Source organism: Chrysemys picta, chromosome 24 (assembly GCF_011386835.1).
Source record: "Chrysemys picta bellii isolate R12L10 chromosome 24, ASM1138683v2, whole genome shotgun sequence".
Taxonomy (NCBI): Eukaryota; Metazoa; Chordata; order Testudines; family Emydidae; genus Chrysemys; species Chrysemys picta.
Window position 1 is genome coordinate 4734254 of NC_088814.1, and position 19011 is coordinate 4753264.

The 19011-nt window shown below is 55.7% G+C and overlaps 1 protein-coding gene across 18 annotated transcripts in view; it reads left to right on the forward strand.

The window, feature by feature from the left end:
- The window catches only part of SRCIN1 (SRC kinase signaling inhibitor 1), a 183998-nt gene that overhangs the window by 97795 nt on the left and 67192 nt on the right, over window positions 1-19011 (forward strand). For 2 of the 18 annotated variants that reach the window (XM_024100744.3, XM_024100745.3), the window contains exon 1: window positions 8253-8557. The exons of 15 other annotated variants lie outside the window; for them this stretch is intronic. Coding sequence is in view for 1 of the 3 variants with exons in the window: in XM_065577546.1 (XP_065433618.1) it covers window positions 11792-11812 (21 nt within the window). In the remaining 2 variants the exon portion in view is untranslated. Of the gene's footprint in view, window positions 1-8252; window positions 8558-11670; window positions 11813-19011 lie in introns of those variants that run through there. One more of the 18 variants, XM_065577546.1, reaches the window with a different exon arrangement.

Below are 19011 nucleotides of genomic sequence, written 5' to 3' on the forward strand. Positions count from 1 at the left end.
CCTTCTGCTGGTGCACTGCCCAGAGGTGGAACACAGCCAGGGATAGTAAAATAAATACAACCCATCGTTTTGGGGAGACGCTCCGGAGGGAGCAGATGCTCCCCCTTGGGATGGCGCACAGATTCATAGGTTCCAAGGCCAGCAGGGACCATTGGGATCGACTCGTCTGACCTCATACATAACATAGGCCAGAGAACTGCCCCAAAACAATTCCGGGAGCAGATCTTCTAGAGCAACCTCCATCTGGATTTAAAAATCGCCAGAGTTAAGGAATCCACCACAACCCTTGGTAAATTGTCCCAGTGGTTAATTACTCTCACTGTTAAACATTTACGCCTTGTTTCCAGTCTGAATTTGTCTAGCTTCAACTTCCAACCATTTGATCGTGTTAGAGCTTCCTCTGCTAGACTGGAGAGCCCAGTATTAAATATCTTTTCCTAGGTAGCGACCTATAAGCTGATAACCACTGAACATTACTCCCCGGAGACCTGCCTGCCACCTCCTATCTGAGGCAGAAACCAGCAAACAAAGAGATAAAATAATAATAATAATTAATCTCCTAGAACTGGAAGGGACCTTGAAAGGTCATTGAGTCCAGCCCCCTGCCTTCACTAGCAGGACCAAGTACTTATTTTGCCCCAGATCCCCAAGTGGCCCCCTCAAGGATTGAGCTCACAACCCTGGGTTTAGCAGGCCAATGCTCAAACCACTGAGCTATCCCTCCCCCCCCCGAGATGGTTGCATCCGCTTTGGGGGAAAGAAAACAAGCATTATTCATCTTCTCCCAACGTGTTAAACAATTGTGGAGAGTAAATGAAAATAGAGGGGTGGGAACCAGTGAATGCCAACCTTTAAATGACATTGAGATGCAAACATGATCGAAGCCTTTTCTGAAACGTTACAGACTTGCTCGTATTTTTAATCTATTAGCCATTTGGCAGGGGGAGGCTGATAGGTAATTTTAGCTTGTTGTTTAAAATATGATATACGAGAGAGTTTACCAAACCGGATCTGAATAGAAATGTTTTGGAAATTTCAGTGTTCCGTTCAGAACGGCAGCCCCCACAGCATAACACCGTGGTGCTGATCACGAGAAATGGAAAGTGAGAGAATATTAATATTAATCATATGTATATCTGTCATAGAGAAGGAAAGGCAGGTGCACACAATACCTCCAACACCCAACAGGCCGTCAGCAAGTCTACAGCGAAGGCCAAGGCTGCAGCGAGCTAATTGAAAGCCCAGATGGGCGAGAGCTTTAAATGGCAGGTTAACAATAAACAGTGGAATGAGACAGGGAAAGTGAAACTGACTAATAGTCCAGATTAGCCCCCCTGTCTTCCTGTCTGTCTGAGGTTTGGATTGAGTTCCCACCCCCGCATACCAAGTGCTGCCCCCTGCTGGAGGAAATGCGGGAAGTCAGCAAACACCACGAAGTTTTGATTTTTAAAAAAATTCCATTTTAATGTATTAATATAACACAGTCAAGAAATTTACCAATCTCCCTCCAAATTGTGTCCCTTTAATACAGCCTGAAGAAGGGGTTAGTGGGGCAGTATTATTGTTTATTGTGAGTGGTACCGTAGCGGCTAAAGCCCCCAGCCGCGAACAAGACCCTGTTGCACTAGTTGCTGTACACATAGTGACGGTCCCTGCTCGGAACAGGTTACAGTCTGCGTTGATCAGATAAAGGGTGGGAGGGGGAAAAGGCCCAGTGACAGAGCTAGGGTTAAAATCCAGGTCTCCTGACTCCCAGGCCAGGGTGGGCCTTGTCCGTTAGCTCATGTCATCGGCACTGTCTTTAACTGGATGTGAGCTCAGAATGGCAGAAGTGTATCTCCACCCACAAACTGCAAAAGGAGGTTGTTTTTGCCTCACGCAGCAGGGAGGCGCTGAGTTCATCCCTATGGTCAGCATGAAATTCCAAGTGGGTTCCTTCGAGACAGCTGGAAACAGAGCGACCACCTAGCAAGTGTGAAAAATCAGGATGGTGGGGTGGGGTACTAGGCGCCTAGATAAGTCAAAGCCGTGAATATCAGGACATCCGGTCACCCTAGCGGGAAAATGTGTTGGCGCAGTGGCTAATACCCTCCGAAACATGGCACTTCCCATGTGACGCCCTTGTACTGTGAACTGCCCATCAGCCAAATGGCCTTGCTTCAATCCGAGTGGGGTCAGAAAGTTACAAATGTGTATAATAATCATAGTTACCAATGAATTGAAATGGGTGACCCTTTCCCCTCTCCCCTGCTCGGGACTCTTAACCATCTGAATTGCTTTTAGAATGTGCTTGTCAGCTGAGATCTTGCCTGGCACAGGCCAGCCGGGAACACGCGATTGTGCAGACAAATGATAAACCCCAGAAAACAGAGGATGACAAACATTCCCCAGACAGGTAACCCCTGTCAATACAGGCACACCAGTGGTAGAGCCCTAAAGCTTCCCCTCTTCTGACGCCCTACAGGTTGCAGGCGGCGGCGGGGGCTTAAATACAGGAGGGTGGCTAGCGCAGAAATGTGCTTTTATAGACTAAATAAAATTGTATAAAAGCCTGGGATTTAAGCTCACCCCATTTTGCTGCAGAATAAAAAAGGCCGAGGCGGAGGGTTAGCGTACTGGTGGCGTTCTGACAACAGCAGATTTGCAGCTGCCCAGAATAATTCCGACTTTAGAATAAATAAATATATAGCAGCAACCGTGGCCAAGCTAAAATATATATGTGAAAATCCAGGGCTCTTTCCTGACTCCTGGGCTTTCTGTCTTGCAGAAGAAACCCAGAGCTAGCCCGCCGCGTGATTTGTTTGCTGCCAAGCTTTTAGGGGCGCGGGGGCCGGGGGCGAGTTAAACTCTTTCCCTATCTGCTGCATGCTAAAGTTTTCAGGGTTTGCTTGGCCGCTGCTGGCTGAAAACGGAAGGATGGTCTTGTAGCGAAGGCGGGGCGGACACTCTGGGTCTGATTGCTAGCTCACCTGGACAAGTTCCCGTGCCTCAGTTTCCCCATCTGTAGAATGGGGATAATGATTCTTCCCTCCCCTCCCAGGGCGGTTGTGAGGGCAGATTCCCTGAGGTTTATGAGATGTTCATATACTACAAAGGGGAGGGACTTCTGCCTAGACCAGGGTTTTTCAACCTTTTTTCATTTGCAGACCCTTAAAAAATTTTGAATGGAGGTGCGGGCCCCTTTGGAAATCTTAGCCATGGCCTGCAGACCCCCAGGGGTCCGCGGACCACACGTTGCAAACCACTGACTTAGATCATGAGCTTTCTGGAGCAGGGACAGCACCTAGGTCAGGGCTAGGGCTCCAGGGGGCTGCCACAATACAGATAGTCGATAATCACCATACAGGCACCCCCATCCTGAGCAGGTTGGAGTTGAACTTTCAAGGTTCAAGTGTGTTTGAAAGTAGGGGGCAAGGAGGCCACCTACTGCTAGTGTGTGGGGGGGAATACGGGAGAGACTTGTCTACTGTGTTAACAGAAAGCGGGAGGAGGGGCGAGGCCCCACAGAACACGCAGCCCCTGCTGCTCCCATAACTGTTAGCAATTTGTTGCATGAGCTGTTTTTAATAGTACTTTGCCCTTCTTCATAAGGTCTGTCATTTACGGAGCTCCTGATGCTTTACGAGCATCCGTTCAGCCTCTGTTTTGTTCCCAGCTCGAGGTGAGAGTTTGGTCTAGTGCTCGTAGCTCAGGAGAGAGTCAGGTCTCTCCTGGGTTCTGCCCCTCAGTCTGTCATTTCGTTGCCTTATTGTGCAGCCCCAAGCATGCAGACACTATTATTATTTAGTATTTGTGTTACTGTAGCCCCCAGTCATGGACGCCAGTGTGCCAGGTGCTGTACAGTCCCAGGACACAAACGCGGCCTCTGCCCCAAGGCGCTTACGAGCCAAGGAAACGTTATGGAGTCAGACCCCTCCAAAGACACGTGATGGCTAAAAATAATCAGTGGTGCTCTCTGTTTATTTGCCACATGTGTGTGGAGCCGTTGGGAGGGTCACACTTCCACACATTTCTCGAGCTTGTTAAAAAAACCGAAAAGCAAGTTGAGATTTTCACCTAATCCCAGTGACTCCAGTAGCTGGGGCTTTAAGAAAGGGAACGAGACTCGAGAGTTGGGCTCTGGCTGAGCTCCCGGTGGGCTGTGGAGATAAATGCACCATTGGGTTGTAAAGCTTGGGAGATTCCTCCGGCGCACAGAGCTGGACGTGTGCAGAGAGAGGTCATTTCCCATGCAGCTGGCTGGGTCACTCTCCTCACCACCGGGGTGTTACCGACTCTTAACCCCTTCACTGCCTACTCCCCGGATACCTGGGCTCAGAGGGGAAGCATTGCACAGGGACAGTTAAATGGTGGAAGTGAACATTAGCTGCCCAGCCCTTTGAGGAGGTGTGGAAAGCGGGAAGAGCTGCTGAGATCCTGGTAGGGTAATACAGTTGCCTACCCCACCTGGGGCGTCCTCTTCCCCACTCCGTATATCATATGGCCAGTGTGTGTGTGCCTTCCTAAGCTCTTGCTATGGTGTGCTGCCCAACCTCCCAGCACTGTGGGGCACCCCCCAACGGGAGGGACACCGAGCCCTGCACATCACCCCCTTCCCTGGGTGGTCCCTCCGTTGCTTCTCAGCTCCCTCTCTCCCCAGTCTCTTTTCCTTCCCCACTGGCATAGGGTCTCTGTCTGGCACTGCTGCATGGCACAGAGACACCGGGATCCCCCAAGATCTCACACACACAGCCCATTGCCTCCCCTCCGTGTAATCACAGCAGACGCGGGTTGGTGTCTCTCGGGAGATACAGAGGCGAGGCGTAGGGTCAGGGCCGGCTCCAGGCACCAGCCCTCCAACCATGTGCTTGGGGCGGCACCTGGAGGGGGGCGGCGCTCACCCGGGGAGAGCGGGGCTGCGGCCGGGCTCACCGCCCTCCCCCCGGCGCTCTGGCCGGTCGGGGAGAGCGGGGCCCCGGCTGGGCTCGCCGCCCTCCCCGCGGTGCTCCGGCTGCCGGGGAGAGCGGAGCCACGGCAGGCTCACCGCCCTCCCCTGGCACTCCGGCCGGCCGGGAAGAGCGGGGCCGCGGCCGGGCTCGCCGCCCTCCCCACAGCGCTCTGGCCGGTCGGGGAGAGCGGGGCCGCGGCTGGGCTCTCTGCCCTCCTTCTGGCGCTCCGGCCGGTCAGGAAGAGCAGGGCCCCTGGCTGGGCTCGCCGCCCTCCCCTGCTGCGCTCCCTGCCGGGGGGCGGGGACCAGGGGGAGGCTTTTTTGCCTGGGGCAGCAAAAAAGCCAGAGCTGGCCCTGCGTAGGGTGCTGCTTATGGGGCCAGGACAGCCTAGGGTGACCAGATAGCAAGTGTGAAAAATCGGGACGGGAGGGTAATAGGTGCCTATCTAAGAAAAAGCCCCAAATATCGGGACTGTCCTTATAAAATAGGGACATCTGGTCACCCTAAACAGCTCCACCTTGGCAGCCGCCGTATCTCAGGCTAGGCGTACGGGACAAGGCCGGGAAAATGGCCATGCACGGTGGGAGGGCTGATCAACATGGGCCTGGGCCAGGGCCGGTGCAAGGAAGTTTCGCACCCTAGGCGAAACTTCCACCTTACGCCCCTCCCAACCCTGCGGCAGCTCCCCGTCCCCCCTCGTCCCTGAGATGCCCCTCCCCCCCCGCGGCAGCTGCCCCCCCCCCCCGGGGAGCCGTGCGGCAGCTCCCCACCCCAGCTCACCTCTGCTCCGCCTCCTCCCCGAGCACGCCGCCCCCGCTCTAATTCTCCTCCCCTCCCAAGTTTGTGGCGCCAAACAGCTGATTGGCGCCGCAAGCCTGGGACGCGGGAGAAGTGGAGCAGCGACTGCGCGCTCGGGGAGGGGGCGTAGGAACTCTGTAAAAAAAATTGGGGGCACCGCTTTTTGGCGCCCCCAAATCTTGGCGCCCTAGGCAATCGCCTAGTTTGCCTTAATGGTAGCACCGGCCCTGGGCTGGGCCGAGGTTTGTCCTTTGTGCCATCTCTTGGGCCGTGTGTGCCTCAAGCGGCGACAGCCTTGCTCAGGGGGAGGGGAAGAGCGTGGCAGCGGGAAGGGAACTGGGGCATTTGTGGAGGGAGTTGGTTGTGGAGTTAGTGGTCAACATTCGGAGACCTTGTCAGGGCGGAGGGCAGCCCTAGAAATGGGATTGGACTGGTGTGAGACAGCCACTTGGACCCAGGCAATGCTCCCAGGGCCACACACTTGCCCATGGTGGTGGGATTGGTACCACTGGGACCCTGGACCTAGGGACACGTGGGCTCAGGGGCTACCAGGGGTGGCGAGACGTGGCACTCAGAGAGAAGGGGAAAGAGGCAGAGCCCCAGCGAGGAGGCTGGCAGACACCTTGCTCACAGCTGTCTGTGCTCCAGGGTGGGCAGTTCCAACCACGAGCAAAGATTTTGGGACACGCAGAGCAGATTTCCGCCTCCTGCCAGGCTGGGCCGACCACCCGCAATGGAATACCCGACTGCTAATAAGCTGCTCCACTTCATTATCAGCGCAGGCCGGGGGCGGGCCGAAGCATTTAACTCTAGTCTCTGTGGCTTGTGCTCTGAAGGCTCTTTTAAGATCTTGAAAGCACCAACTTGGGTTTCTCCTGCATAATTTTTGCCGGCATTTGCATGGCTATCATGGTGCCTGCGCCAGCCTCCATCTGCTCCAGCATCCCTGTGTGTGTTCTTCTGCATGCGTGTGTGCATGACCCGTTCATCGCACAGACCCTTGCTTGGGACTCTGGGCGGGGTCTTTTAAAACCATCCCTCCCGGCCCAGTCCCAGCCCAGACAAGGTGAGCCCAAGCTCTGCAGCGACCCCTACTGGGAGAGCTGCAAAAGCGGCGATTACCCCACCTAATGCCCTGCAGCAACGCTTCTGGGGAAAGAGGGGCTGAGACTGGACGGGGAACCAGCTACCGCATAGCCTGTATTCTTATGGCATTTCCTACAGCGCCCCCTGCTGGCAGAGGCTGGGACTGGAGTAGCCAGGAGCTTCCCCCTCCTGCACCCTCCCCTGCAGTGCCCCCTGCTGGGAGAGGCTGGGACTGCAGTAGCCGGGACCCCCCCGCACCAGCCACCGCTCCTGCACCATCCCCAGCAGGGATAGTCAATAGGTGAGCCGCGGGCCAAATCCGGCCCGCCAGATGCTTTTGAACGGACCCCAAAATCTTTTTAGTTACTTGTCCTTGTTGTTGTTGTTATTTTTTAATTATTTTCTCTGGCGTCTGGCTCTTGTCTGGACCTTGCCCAAGAAATTTGGACCGTCACCAAAAATAATTGCCTACCCCTGCCCTGTGACGCCCCCTACATAGAGAGAGAGGCACTCTCCCTCAGCCCCAGCCAGTGCTCCTGCACCATCCCTTGCAGCGCCCCCTGCTGGGAGAGCCAGGCACCCCCCCAGCCTGCACCATCCCCTGCAGCGCCCCCTGCTGGGAGAGCCAGGCACCCCCCCCCAGCCTGCACCATCCCCTGCAGCGCCCCCTGCTGGGAGAGCCAGGTGCTCCCCCCCATCCCCTGCAGCGCCCCCTGCTGGGAGAGCCAGGCGCTCCCCCCATCCCCTGCAGCGCCCCCTGCTGGGGGAGCCAGGCGCTTCCCCCACCAGCCTGCACCATCCCCTGCAGCGCCCCCTGCTGGGAAAGCCAGGCGCTCCCCCCCATCCCCTGCAGCGCCCCCTGCTGGGAGAGCCAGGCACCCCCCCCCCCCAGCCTGCACCATCCCCTGCAGCGCCCCCTGCTAGGAGAGCCAGGCGCTCCCCCCATCCCCTGCAGCGCCCCCTGCTGGGAGAGCCAGGCACCCCCCCCCCAGCCTGCACCATCCCCTGCAGCGCCCCCTGCTAGGAGAGCCAGGCGCTCCCCCCATCCCCTGCAGCGCCCCCTGCTGGGAGAGCCAGGCGCTCCCCCCATCCCCTGCAGCGCCCCCTGCTGGGAGAGCCAGGCGCTCCCCCCATCCCCTGCAGCGCCCCCTGCTGGGAGAGCCAGGCGCTCCCCCCCATCCCCTGCAGCGCCCCCTGCTGGGAGAGCCAGGCGCTCCCCCCCATCCCCTGCAGCGCCCCCTGCTGGGGGAGCCAGGCGCTCCCCGCCCCCGAGGCTGCAGCCTCCCGGCCTGGCTTTGCCCCCGGGCCGCGTGGAGGGCAGGGGGCTGCGGCTGGCTCCCCCCCGCTGGGGAGAGGGGGGCGGGGCGTTCCAGTCCTGCCCGGCTGCGGAAAGCCAGGTGGAGTCCTGGTTGCCATAGCGACCGTGCCCTTATAAGGGAAGCCGCCCGGCTCCCTCGCGCTGCAAAGGTCGGCGCGCGGGCGGGCGGTGCCGCGGATGGAGCCGGGCGCTGCGGGGCCAGCCCAGCCCGTGGACCCGGCGGGGGCGGGGAGCGCAGCCCCGGGGCCTCCCGTCACCTCTGCGCGCCTCCCCCCCGCCCCGTGCCCCGCCGCCGAGAGAGCCGCGGAGCCCGCGGCGGCTGCTGCTGACGATGGATTTATAGACACTGCAGATCCCATTGTGCGGAGCTGGCTGCAGGCTGGCGGGAGGCTGCTAAGGGCGCCCGGCAGCGCCTGACCTGCGCCAGGTAAGGAGACCGGCTGCCGGGTCCTGCTCTGTCCCTGCAGTGCGCACGGCTGGGGTTTCTTGGGGCTTTTTGCGCCTTCTTTGCAGAGTGGGGGAGCAGGCAAGGAAAGGGGGGTTCCTCCTTCCCTCCCTCCCCTTCTTGCCCCCTTGATGCCCTTAAGATCGGTCTCCCCTGGGGGGCTACTTCCTGCTCCCCAATCTGTAATATGGGGGTCAGATCCCGGCAGGGACTGCCTGCCTCCCCCCACCGCGGGCTGCCAGACCAAATGGCCTCCCGCACCCCTGGGGTGCTTTGAGCTCTGCAGAGGGGTCAGTGCTGGGGAGTCATTTTATTATTTTTAGCCTGTTGTTAATTAGCGCTGCAGCTCAGTGGCAGGTGATGGGCTCCCATCTTCTCCCCCCCCCCCTCCCTTTTTAGAGCTCGAACCAGGCTTCAGGAGATTGGGGTGTCCTGAGACCCTGTGTTCAGTCCCCCACTCCACCTCCCCACTCCTGCCAGGTCTGGCTTCAGAAGCCCCCCACCTCCATTCGGCCATCTCTTCCGCCTGTCTGCCCCCCAGCTCCCTTCTGCTCTCTCCTTCTTTGGCAGTTGGGATTGCTAGAGTTTAACGGGTTCCTGGGGCACGGGGAGGAGGGGAACAAAGTTGGGGGAGGCCAGAGCAGGCAGTCACTGTCCCTCAAACTCGCCTGGCCTGTTGGCAGTTTCAGTAGGAGGCCTGCCTGCATTAGGTCCCCCGCAAGGGTGCACAACCTGTGCCCACGCTGAGCTCCGGATTGGCCATCGGGAGGCAGGTAGATTGAGAGCCGGGGTTCTCGTAAGATATCATCAGTTTAACGGCACCCGGGGATGCCAGCCAATCTCCTCTCTGTCCTCTCGCTCTGAATTCACTGGACTGGAAAAGCTGCCGAGTTAACAACCAACCTAAACTCCGACCCTTGTTAATGCGGGCAGCTCTGCCTGCATGAACCGGGCATGCAAAAAGCCATCTGTAACAGTGGCATGAGACTGGCATCCATCTTGTGGCACCCTGCAAACGCAAGCTGGCAATGTCCTGGCCTGTGAGCTGCTCTGTACATTCAAGGGATATGGGGGGATGGTTGCCATCCCCTGATGGTACTGTATCGCCCACCCTCGGTTCAGGCCTGATTCAGAGGGGCGGTTCAGGATCTCCGTGTGAGACCCCGGGGAAGCTGAGACTTGGCACAGTGTCTGTATTTTTGACATGAAAAGCAGAGCTGTGCTCCCTTTGCCCCCTCTCCTCCTGAAATCTGTGCTTCCCTTTATCACAAACGATCCCGATCGGGTGTACAAGTTTAGTGGCAATGGTGCCGTGCGGTAGAAGCAATCCAAAGCAAATCCCTGCTCAGTGGGACTTGCAGGAGCATAAAAGGGACAAGAATCGAGGTGTTTTATTTCCCTTCCCAGGGGCCTCCATCCTATTGCTCCTTGGAGGTGGAACAATGGGCCATCACAAACTGCTGTAGTATGGAAGGAGAGTGTGTGGGGTCAGGAGGGCTTGTGTGCATCGGGATCCCCGGAAGTGCAATCCTATCTGGCTCTATTGATCATTCCCACTGCGTGCAATTCCAGGCTGATTAAAAAAGCCACAGCCCAGAGTTCAGACGGGAATGAGGTCAGCGGGAGTTGAGGGTCCTGTTACAGCTGGTGTCACCCCATTTCTCACTGGATTTTGTGTGTGCGGGGTAGCGGGGTGGGAGGAACGATTTTAAGTGATGTAGAAGTGGATAGTAAATGCGGTTCCATTAGTGAAACTGATCGCAGCCCAGGGGAGGGCATTACCGAGCGGGTGGGACTAATCCGCCAGGGAGACACTGAACAAATCCCCATTAGGAATGATCTCAGACTTCATTCCTGTGACAGGCAGGACATGTCTGGCGCATTCTTGGTAGCGACAGCCAGAGCCAGCCATTCGTGAGGACGGCTTTCACTTGGTGCTTTTGAAAATTTGTTAACCGATTTAACGGGAGGATTATGTCCGCAAACCATCAGGGCTGTAAGTCTGGAGGGTGTGCATGCGTGTGTGGCACTGGTGCTCCTGCCTGAACACCTACCACACACAAGGACATGTGTATGCACACACACACAGCACACATTCTGGCTCTGTCTATGCGGAAAGTTTCCAACCCTTGCGAACACGGTGTCAGTTTCTGGGCTTACCAGCGCTAGGTATTTGCACCATTGGGAGCCCTTGCTAAATGGGCTGCTGGCTGGTGCTCTGATGGCCGTTAGACCAGGGGATACAGCGTTAAAATTCCCTGCAGCAGCTGGTGACCCATCTACCGTCAGGTTCCCACAGACAGGTTCAGCTCCACCATTCGCAATGCAGGAAACTCCTTTGAACAGGGCCTAGCGTAGATGGGGGCCAGTCTCTGGGAACGGCGCTAGTAACCAGCGTGTTTAAACAGGGCTGTGCCTAGGATGGTTTCTCGGATCAGCGGGGATGGTTCCTCCCCCCGCATAGGAACTGTTGTCCTAATAGCACAGTATGCGGACTCTGAAAAAGGGGGTAGGTCTCTCGCGTGGTTGGGTCATAGGCATAATATAATCCCTGCCCTCCTTCAGGGAAACCTGCTAGTGGTAAGCAAGGGTCTTAAAACACAGCTGTGGTTAGAATCATAAAGTCAGAGGTGAGAGAGACCGAACTGACCAGCCAGCCCAACTTTCCACCAATGCAAGGGAATCCCAAGTGATTTGGGCTTCTTACCCCCATTTCCCCACTCTAGTAAGTGTCCCTGTCCAGGCATTGGACATCATTTACCTCCAAGGGCGCTTGAGAGAAACAGGCTGAATCTCTCTCTCAAGCAAGTGGGCATCGAATCAAGGGTGGCCCTTGCCATGCGTGGGTTTGCGGGCAGGTGGGGGTGAGGCACACGAGGCGTTGCCGCCTCTTGCAAGCAACCAAGTTCTACCATATCCTTGTCAATCTCCTTTGTGTTCAACCAGCTGCATTTTGCAGTTGTCATAGCTGCGCTGCAGTTTGATCAGCCCGGCTACTTCCTGGTTTCTGCTGCCCTGCCCTACCCACTGCAGGTGGAGAGGTGGGGCTGCCGTACTCCTGCAGGATCCGATTCGCTGATCCTTGCGCAGTTTTGTCCGGGTGTGAAGTGAACGTAGAAGGCTACCCGGATTACACTGCTTCGCACTGGCGTATCTGACCGCCCCCACGGCCCGCAGGGTAATGAGGACGCCTCACCTCCTCACCCATGGAACCAGATGGAACCCCTGCTTGAGGAAGTGAGTCTGTTTAAAGTCATGTGCGTGGTGAGAGGGTCACATTCTTGGGTCTGGAGGGAGGGAAAATAAGCCGTGCCATGGACAATTGACCCTTGGCTTATGTGGCCTGGCCTAATGGCCCTCACCGCTTAACCTACCCCAGCGTCGGAGGAATATAGGGCTATCCCAATTGCACCAGGCGACCTGTATATCGGGGCCAATATTTGTCAATTTCCAAAGCTCCTTGCCAAAGACTCACTGGAACACTCCGACTCCGCTGCTTCCGGTGCAGCCCCTGCGTTTATCATGGTGATTATTCCTCACAAATGCGCACCAGGGAATTGCTAGAACAGGTGGACACGACCCCTGCCCCAGAGAGCTCTGCCCTACGAGTGCACCATCTGCAGCCCGTGGGAGTAGCAGATGAGGACGGAGGAGATGACTGAGGTCAGGCGGCAGAGTTGGGACAGTGCAGTCCCACGGTTATTCACCCCAGGATGTGATGTGCCCAGCTTGGCAGTGCAATGGTTTGGGGGCACATGGAGGGTCTGTTTTTTGTAAGCAAATGCATTTGTTGACTTGCTTCATATGGGCATCGTGGTAGAAGCAGGGCTTGACTAAAGCCGGGGTAGTTGCTTGGTGCCTACAGATGGGATTTTCAGCAGCACCTATGTGTTTCAGGAGCAGGGGCGGCTCCAGGCACCAGCGCACCAAGTGCATTCCTGGGCGGCAAGCCACGGGGGGTGGCCTGCCGGTCGTCGTGAGGGCAGCAGTCAGGCCGCCTTTGGAGGAGGCCCGCTGGTCCCGCGGCTTCGGCAGCAATTTGGCGGTGGGTACGCCGAAGGCGCGGGACCGGGGGACCTCCCGCAGGCATGCCGCCGAATCCGCGTTACCAGCAGACCTCCACAAGCGCGCTGCCGAAAGCCACCTGACTGTCATGCTTGGGGCGGCAAAATACATAGAGCCGCCCCTGTTCAGGAGCCCAAGCCACATTGCGTGTCAAGGGCACCTGTGCTCCTAAATCCCTTAGGTGCTATTGGACACCTCCGGCTATAACTCTACCGGGAATTACAGCTGCCGAATGAGGAGCTGTAGGATTTATAGCGAGAGCTGGAGAGGGATGTCTAGGGTGTGGGTGGGTAGAGAATGAGACCTGTTGTTTTTTTTGTTTTGTTTTTGTTTTTTTTCCCAAGAGCCCATCATGGTTTGGTTCAGTTCAGGGTCTTTCCAGTGCCCTGGCTGGAGCATAAACATTCCACTCTAAGTTGCGCATGGAGGATGCCTCTTAAACTTTTAAAAATGAGTTAATTAAAAATAACCAACCCCAGCCAACTGACCGTGTCCCTTCTGTTCAGGGAAATGTGCCATGGTGCGTCTTGGACACACACTCTCCTGCCCTGTTTATCATTAACAGAATCATTAAAACTGCAAACTCCGGGGAGCCTGCTGTGGTCAGCCCAGTGACTCACTCAGATTTCATTTCCCTCCTGGTTTTACCCTGGGACAATTGCTAGGACCGGATTTTTTTGTCCCTCCCTTTTCTACAAATGGTTTTAGCTGCATCCCCTGACCCCGCTCCTCTTCTCCGGAGTGTGGGTGGCTGTGGAGTGGGGGATTGAGCTCCTAGTTAGTCTGTCATTTCACGGCCTTGTGGACATGAATTTCATTGTAATTGTAATTTCTGCCTGTGTAATATTTCATACCTTCTGCAGCGCTCTGTCTGCCATGAGCTGCCTGTTTCATCCGTTTGTAACAAGGCTGTCGTTTCCGATCCTCTCTGACCATTATCTGCCTTTGATGCTTTTGAAGAGCCAGAGATGTTAATTTTACCTTTCCTCTCCCTCCTGGCCTCCTCCCCTCTGCAAAATCTGTCATCCTAGCCAGCTGCTGTGCAAACAGCCGCGCTGGGCGGGGGTTGGGGCGTTCATAGGGTTCTGTCCGGTGCTATCGCATTCCCCAGCCAGCGTTACTGAGTCATGGCTTTGGTGGAGCTGTGCAGAGGGAGCTCTTCTACCCGGAGTTGGCTTCTTTCCTGGACTAGGACAATAGGCGCCTTTGTTGACCTTTTTGCCCTGATGCTCTTTCTGAAGACTCTCCCCCTCGTGTTAGTTAAGAGCAGAGCCCAGTTAAATAAATACCTGCCATAGGGACGCCAGGCCAGTGCCTCAGAAAGGCGACAGAAAACTGATCCGATGGCAGAATGCATCAGGCAAAAAACTACCTTGTGCTGTTAGATGAGGTGCGTGAGGTGATCTCGTTTATCAGCCCAACTTCTGTGGCTGAGATCCAAGCTTACGCAGAGATCTTCTTCGGGGCAGGGAGAGATCCTCCCAGCCGGGCAGCAAAACGCAAGGAGGAACAGGGTATTTAGCTCAAGCGGTTAGTTCATATTCTAAGGGACCATCCAAGGTAACAGCTCTGCCGTCATAGGACAAAAAGGGGGTTTAGTGGGTTACAGATGGTTGTAATAAGCCATAAATCCGGTGTCTCTGTTCAGTCCCTGATTTTTGGTGTCTAGTAGAGTAATGAATTTAAGCTCCCCAGCTCGTCCTTTGAACATGTGGTATGGCTCTCCTTCGAGTGTGAGGACTGATAGCTCAGACATGGCGGGATCGCTTTGGGGAAAGCATTTGCCCCAGGAGACAGGGTGTTTTTGTCTCTGATCATCCTGCCGTGTGAACCGTAGCACCAGGTGCCCTAGAAATGCCTAGGGAGACCGACAGAGCCCTCTGAAATGAATACATTTAAATAGTGACAGTCTATTCAGTCCATTTGGCCTTAGTGAAAGGAACCAGACTGACAAGCCTGGAGGTTTCTATTTCTCCCCAGGCTAGGTGCAGCCTGGGCCCCTCCCGACCACCCCATCGACCTGCTCTGGTCCTGCCCTGGAGGGCCAAGCTCCGTTTCCAAGCCCCGTCCTGCTGCCAACCAAGGGACCAGTTGTGCAGGGTCGCTGGAGTGAGACCCGACAAGCTCATTTCATGCAGGACACCAGTTGGCAAGGACTCTTGGCTGCATTTGAACCAATGACTTAGAGTCCAAAGGCCCTTGTTGAACAGGTTTTGACCCTCCCTTTGGCCAGGGTTCCGTTCTTTCCTGCCATCCTTTCATTCTTTCCTTTTAGTTCCCCCTCCCCCTTTTTATTTTTTATTTTTGTCCCGGTACACACTCCTTCTTTTCCCATCCAGCCTTCCTCTGTTGTCTCCAAGGTATTCCGGGGTCCGCTCACCCCAACCAGTGCTCTCAGATTTCCGGGGCTCCGCTCCCTCGCTGCCAAGGTAAACTCGCCCTCCAGGAATGAAGCGCTTACCTGGAACTCGGAGAGAGAGAGCTGGCCAAGATCCCAAAGTGCTCGGCTGCAGAAGCGACTGGGCTGGGAGGAGGGGGTGACAAGACATTGAGGCTGTATTGGCACGGACTCTCTGTCACGTTAACTAGATCAGATTCTTTCCGAGGTGTTCTCGATTCAGGCTCGCTCTCCTGCGTTTGGGATGCTGACCTGACCGCTGCTGGTTTAATGTGGAGTGACTGTGTATGGCGGGGAGGGGATTTATGGAGCCCGCATGCGATAAGCTTGTCCACTCTTGCTAAAACAATAAATAAAATATAAACCCAGGCCCGGCGGGTCTACGACACCCGCCGCCCATGAAGCACAGAGGCATTTCATTACCCAGCGTTGCGGTCTCCTCCCTGAAAGCAGGCTAATGGCAGGGAGGTGCAGTGGAGAGGGCACAAGACTGGGGCTTGGGAAACCTTGGATCTTCACACTTGACTCACTGTGTGACCGTAGGCAAGTCACTGCCCCTTTCCATGCCTCAGTTTCCCCATCTGTAAAACCCAGGCTAGCTAGTAGTCCCAATCTCCCTCTGCAATGAGTTTTGACATGTGTGGATGAAAAGCGCTTGGTATTATCTCCAAGATTTTAGGGGCTTTTACTGATAGTTAGCTCTGGGGTGACAAATTGGGAGGCCGAGGCCACCACCTCTTACTTATGCCTCTAGAGGTTCTGATACGCTGCCCGTGGCTGGGAGATCTCCGTGACACCATGTTGTAGAGACCCACTGTGACCGATCAAAACAGGGGTGGGAATGGGAGGTGGGGGGCATGTGGTCCCTTGGATGGTCAGCTAACATCACCAGGACTCTGCCAGGGCTAGGCAGAATGGAATTCTATTCCCACCTCCTCCTCTTCTTCTGACTGGTAAGGGCTGTTCTCCCTCCGCACCCACCTGGCTGGGGCTAATGGTGATTCCAGCCTGTGGCTTCAAAACTGAGCTGAATGAAGCAACCAGTTGAGGGACCAACCAAACCACTTGCTAAATGGACTTGGGTCTTGCAATGAAGGTCGAGCCAGATCATGCTCTAGTCCATTGGAGGTTAGTTTCGGGGGATTTGGAGACGCTTGCTTTAAGGGAGGACTCTGGGGCATGTTTCACTCTGCAAGGCAGATACCGCAGCATCCGGCATCAGGGGATTCAGCTCGGGGCTGCCGAGGGTGTCCAAGCATGTCCTAAAAATTGCTTCCGAGTGCAGCCCCAATTTGAAACGTGTTTAAAATTCTTGAATGTCATGTTGATCCCCACCTACGATCGGGTACCTGCTACCGTCCTGAGCCGCCTGTACGGAGGAGACACACTCTTAAATTTGCACTGGTGTCAGAGCATTGATGTAACTGTGCAGATGTGGGATAACTACCCCCGGTGCACAAGCCCAGGAAAGATAGATACAGGCACAAGTGTGTTCCAGGATAAGTCACTCCGGTGCAAGCCTCATATTACCCTGGTGCGTCACATCTGCACTGGGGGTTTATACTGCCCTGCAGAGAACCCCAAGACAGACAGGGCTGTACGCTGTGGGACGTTGGCAATGCCTTCAAATCAGACAGCCACGCCCTGCCTTTCTAGTTCTCTCCCCTCTCCGGGCATGCCCAACGAAGAAGTTTGTGTTCATTAGTAGGTTTGGAGGATAAAACATTTTGTAAGTTTCAGGCTCCTGGTGTTTTGGAAAAGCGTCACAGGGTGGTTCCTGCTGTTGGCGGTGATCGAATAGTGCCTGGTAATCAGGACTCCTGGGTTCTACTTCTGGCTCTGCCTCTGAGTCAGAGTGGGACTTTGAAAAAGGCCTCTGTGCCTCAGGTCTTATCTGCATGAGAAAGCTGCACCCATCTAACTTAAATCTGATTTAGTTTGACCAGTGCAAAGCTTTATTTAGGTTAAGACTGGCTTGTGTCAGTAAGGAGCTGACTGAAGCTACGATGGTACAAGCGACTCTTAAAGCTGAAATAAGTCTGTGCGGGGTTTTCAGTCAATCTGACTAAACTGATTTACAAAGACGCCTTTAGTTCAGCTGTTGCTAATTTGTGTGTAGGCCAAGCCTCAGTTTCTACATCAGTAAAATGGGGACAATACACCTGGTACCTAACCTCCCCAGGCTCTCTGTTTGCAGAAGGCTTTGAGACCCTTGGATAAACACTCTCAATGTAGGCACAAAGTGTTCTACTTTCTCTAGATCCTGCTGGTGGGAGGGTTTACTCCGCTGTCAACATTTCCAGGACTTACGGGCCAGTGGAATATCAGCAAGGGCCCCCCCTTTTAGAAGGGAAAGCATCTTACCTCTTAGGGTACCTCTACACTGCAGTAAAAGTCCTGCAGCATGGCCGTGGCTGGCCCAGTCCAACTGATGCGGGCTCTTGCTAAAAAGTCCGGTGTAGACGTTCAGGCTTGGGCTGGCGCCCAGAGAGGGAAACAGAGTCAGTTGATCCAGGCTCCGAGAGTCGGTGCTGCCGGACTTTTATTGCAGGGTAGACGTACCCTTAGCTGCACCAGCATGGACATATAGAAATGAGGGGCTGGAAGGGACCTGGCGAAGCCTTCAAGCCCTCTGGAAAGCATGGGGTTGATGGGCAGCCTGGGAGAAGAGTGGGGAGAGGTGGGGGGGGAGGAGGGAAGAGCCAGGACCATTTGCCAGCTGGTCTGCCCTCCCCACTGGAGCTGCTGTGTCAATGGGGTAAATGCCATGAGGCCCTTGGGTCAAAATCCAGGAGTCTTCCCCTCCTACAGGGCGACTTCCATAGATTGTCCCTGTAAAGAGAGAGCCGCCTCCCTCCCACACAGGATGGGTGGCTTTTCCAGGCTCCAGGAATGCAGAAACTCCTTTGTTGTGCAGGGGGGTTGTTTGCCTGGAGTTAGCGCGGAGGCAGTCCTGGATCAACTTATATGGCCCCGGTCTGGGCTGTATTGACACTTACGGCGCTGTCCAGTTACCGTCCCTAGACACAGCCCTGGGGTTGCAAGAAGCCTTTTTTGATGCTTCTGTCAAGCGTCTCCACTCTCCCTCTGCGGAGGGGTGTGTGAGAGCAGGGTTCTAATGATGATCTCGATCTGTATTTTCAGTTACCGGGTTTTGTTCGTTTCCCACTGGACTCCTATTGTCCTCTAGGAGCAAATGGGCCTCAGATACCCCCTACACAGGCCATGCCAAATCTGACACACACTAGTACCTCATTGAGCCGCTGGCTGGGCGAGCGAGTGCGCCCCAGGGCTGCTTGTGTCCCAGTGGGCTGCCCTTGTCTGGATTCCGCCCCTTTGCTCACCCCCCTCCCGGGGTTAGCTCCAACCATGCATGCGTTTGAGCCGATTATCTCCTCTGCTTCCTGAGAGCAAAGTCCCGCTATTGGCATCCTGCAGGGCCTTTTTTCGTGACAGTATCTCTGCTAGCAAGGGCCTTGGGGGCAAAGAGGGACAGTCTCTTCCTGGCCCTTAATCTCCTTGGTTAAAGAGCAGGAACCAGGTTCCCCTTGGGCACCTAGCGCTGCAGGGCGCTGCAGCTGGAAAGCATGCCCTTGGCTTGTGGTACATGGGGCTGGCATGCTGGGGCCTGCCAGGGAATCCTTAACTCGACCCCGTGCCAGGCTGCACGGACAGCAGGGGACAAGTATTTGTCCTGCTGCTTTGCTCCGGACTGGGCCCACGTGACGAAGGCAGCCTTGGCCAATCCCTAACGCAGAGCCGGGGAGCCTTGGGTACTCTCCCTCGCCCCTCTCCACTGCCCTTTCTCATGCTAGCTCAGTGGGCACTGGGTTCATGTGTGTATTTTTAAAGGGTAAGGGATCCTCTGTGGGGACAAATCTGGGCTAACCAATAAGGGCATTCGAGGGAGGTTTAAAACCATCTACTCTCCCCTCCTTAGTCACCAGCTGACCTCCTATAAGTAAGGCCCCAC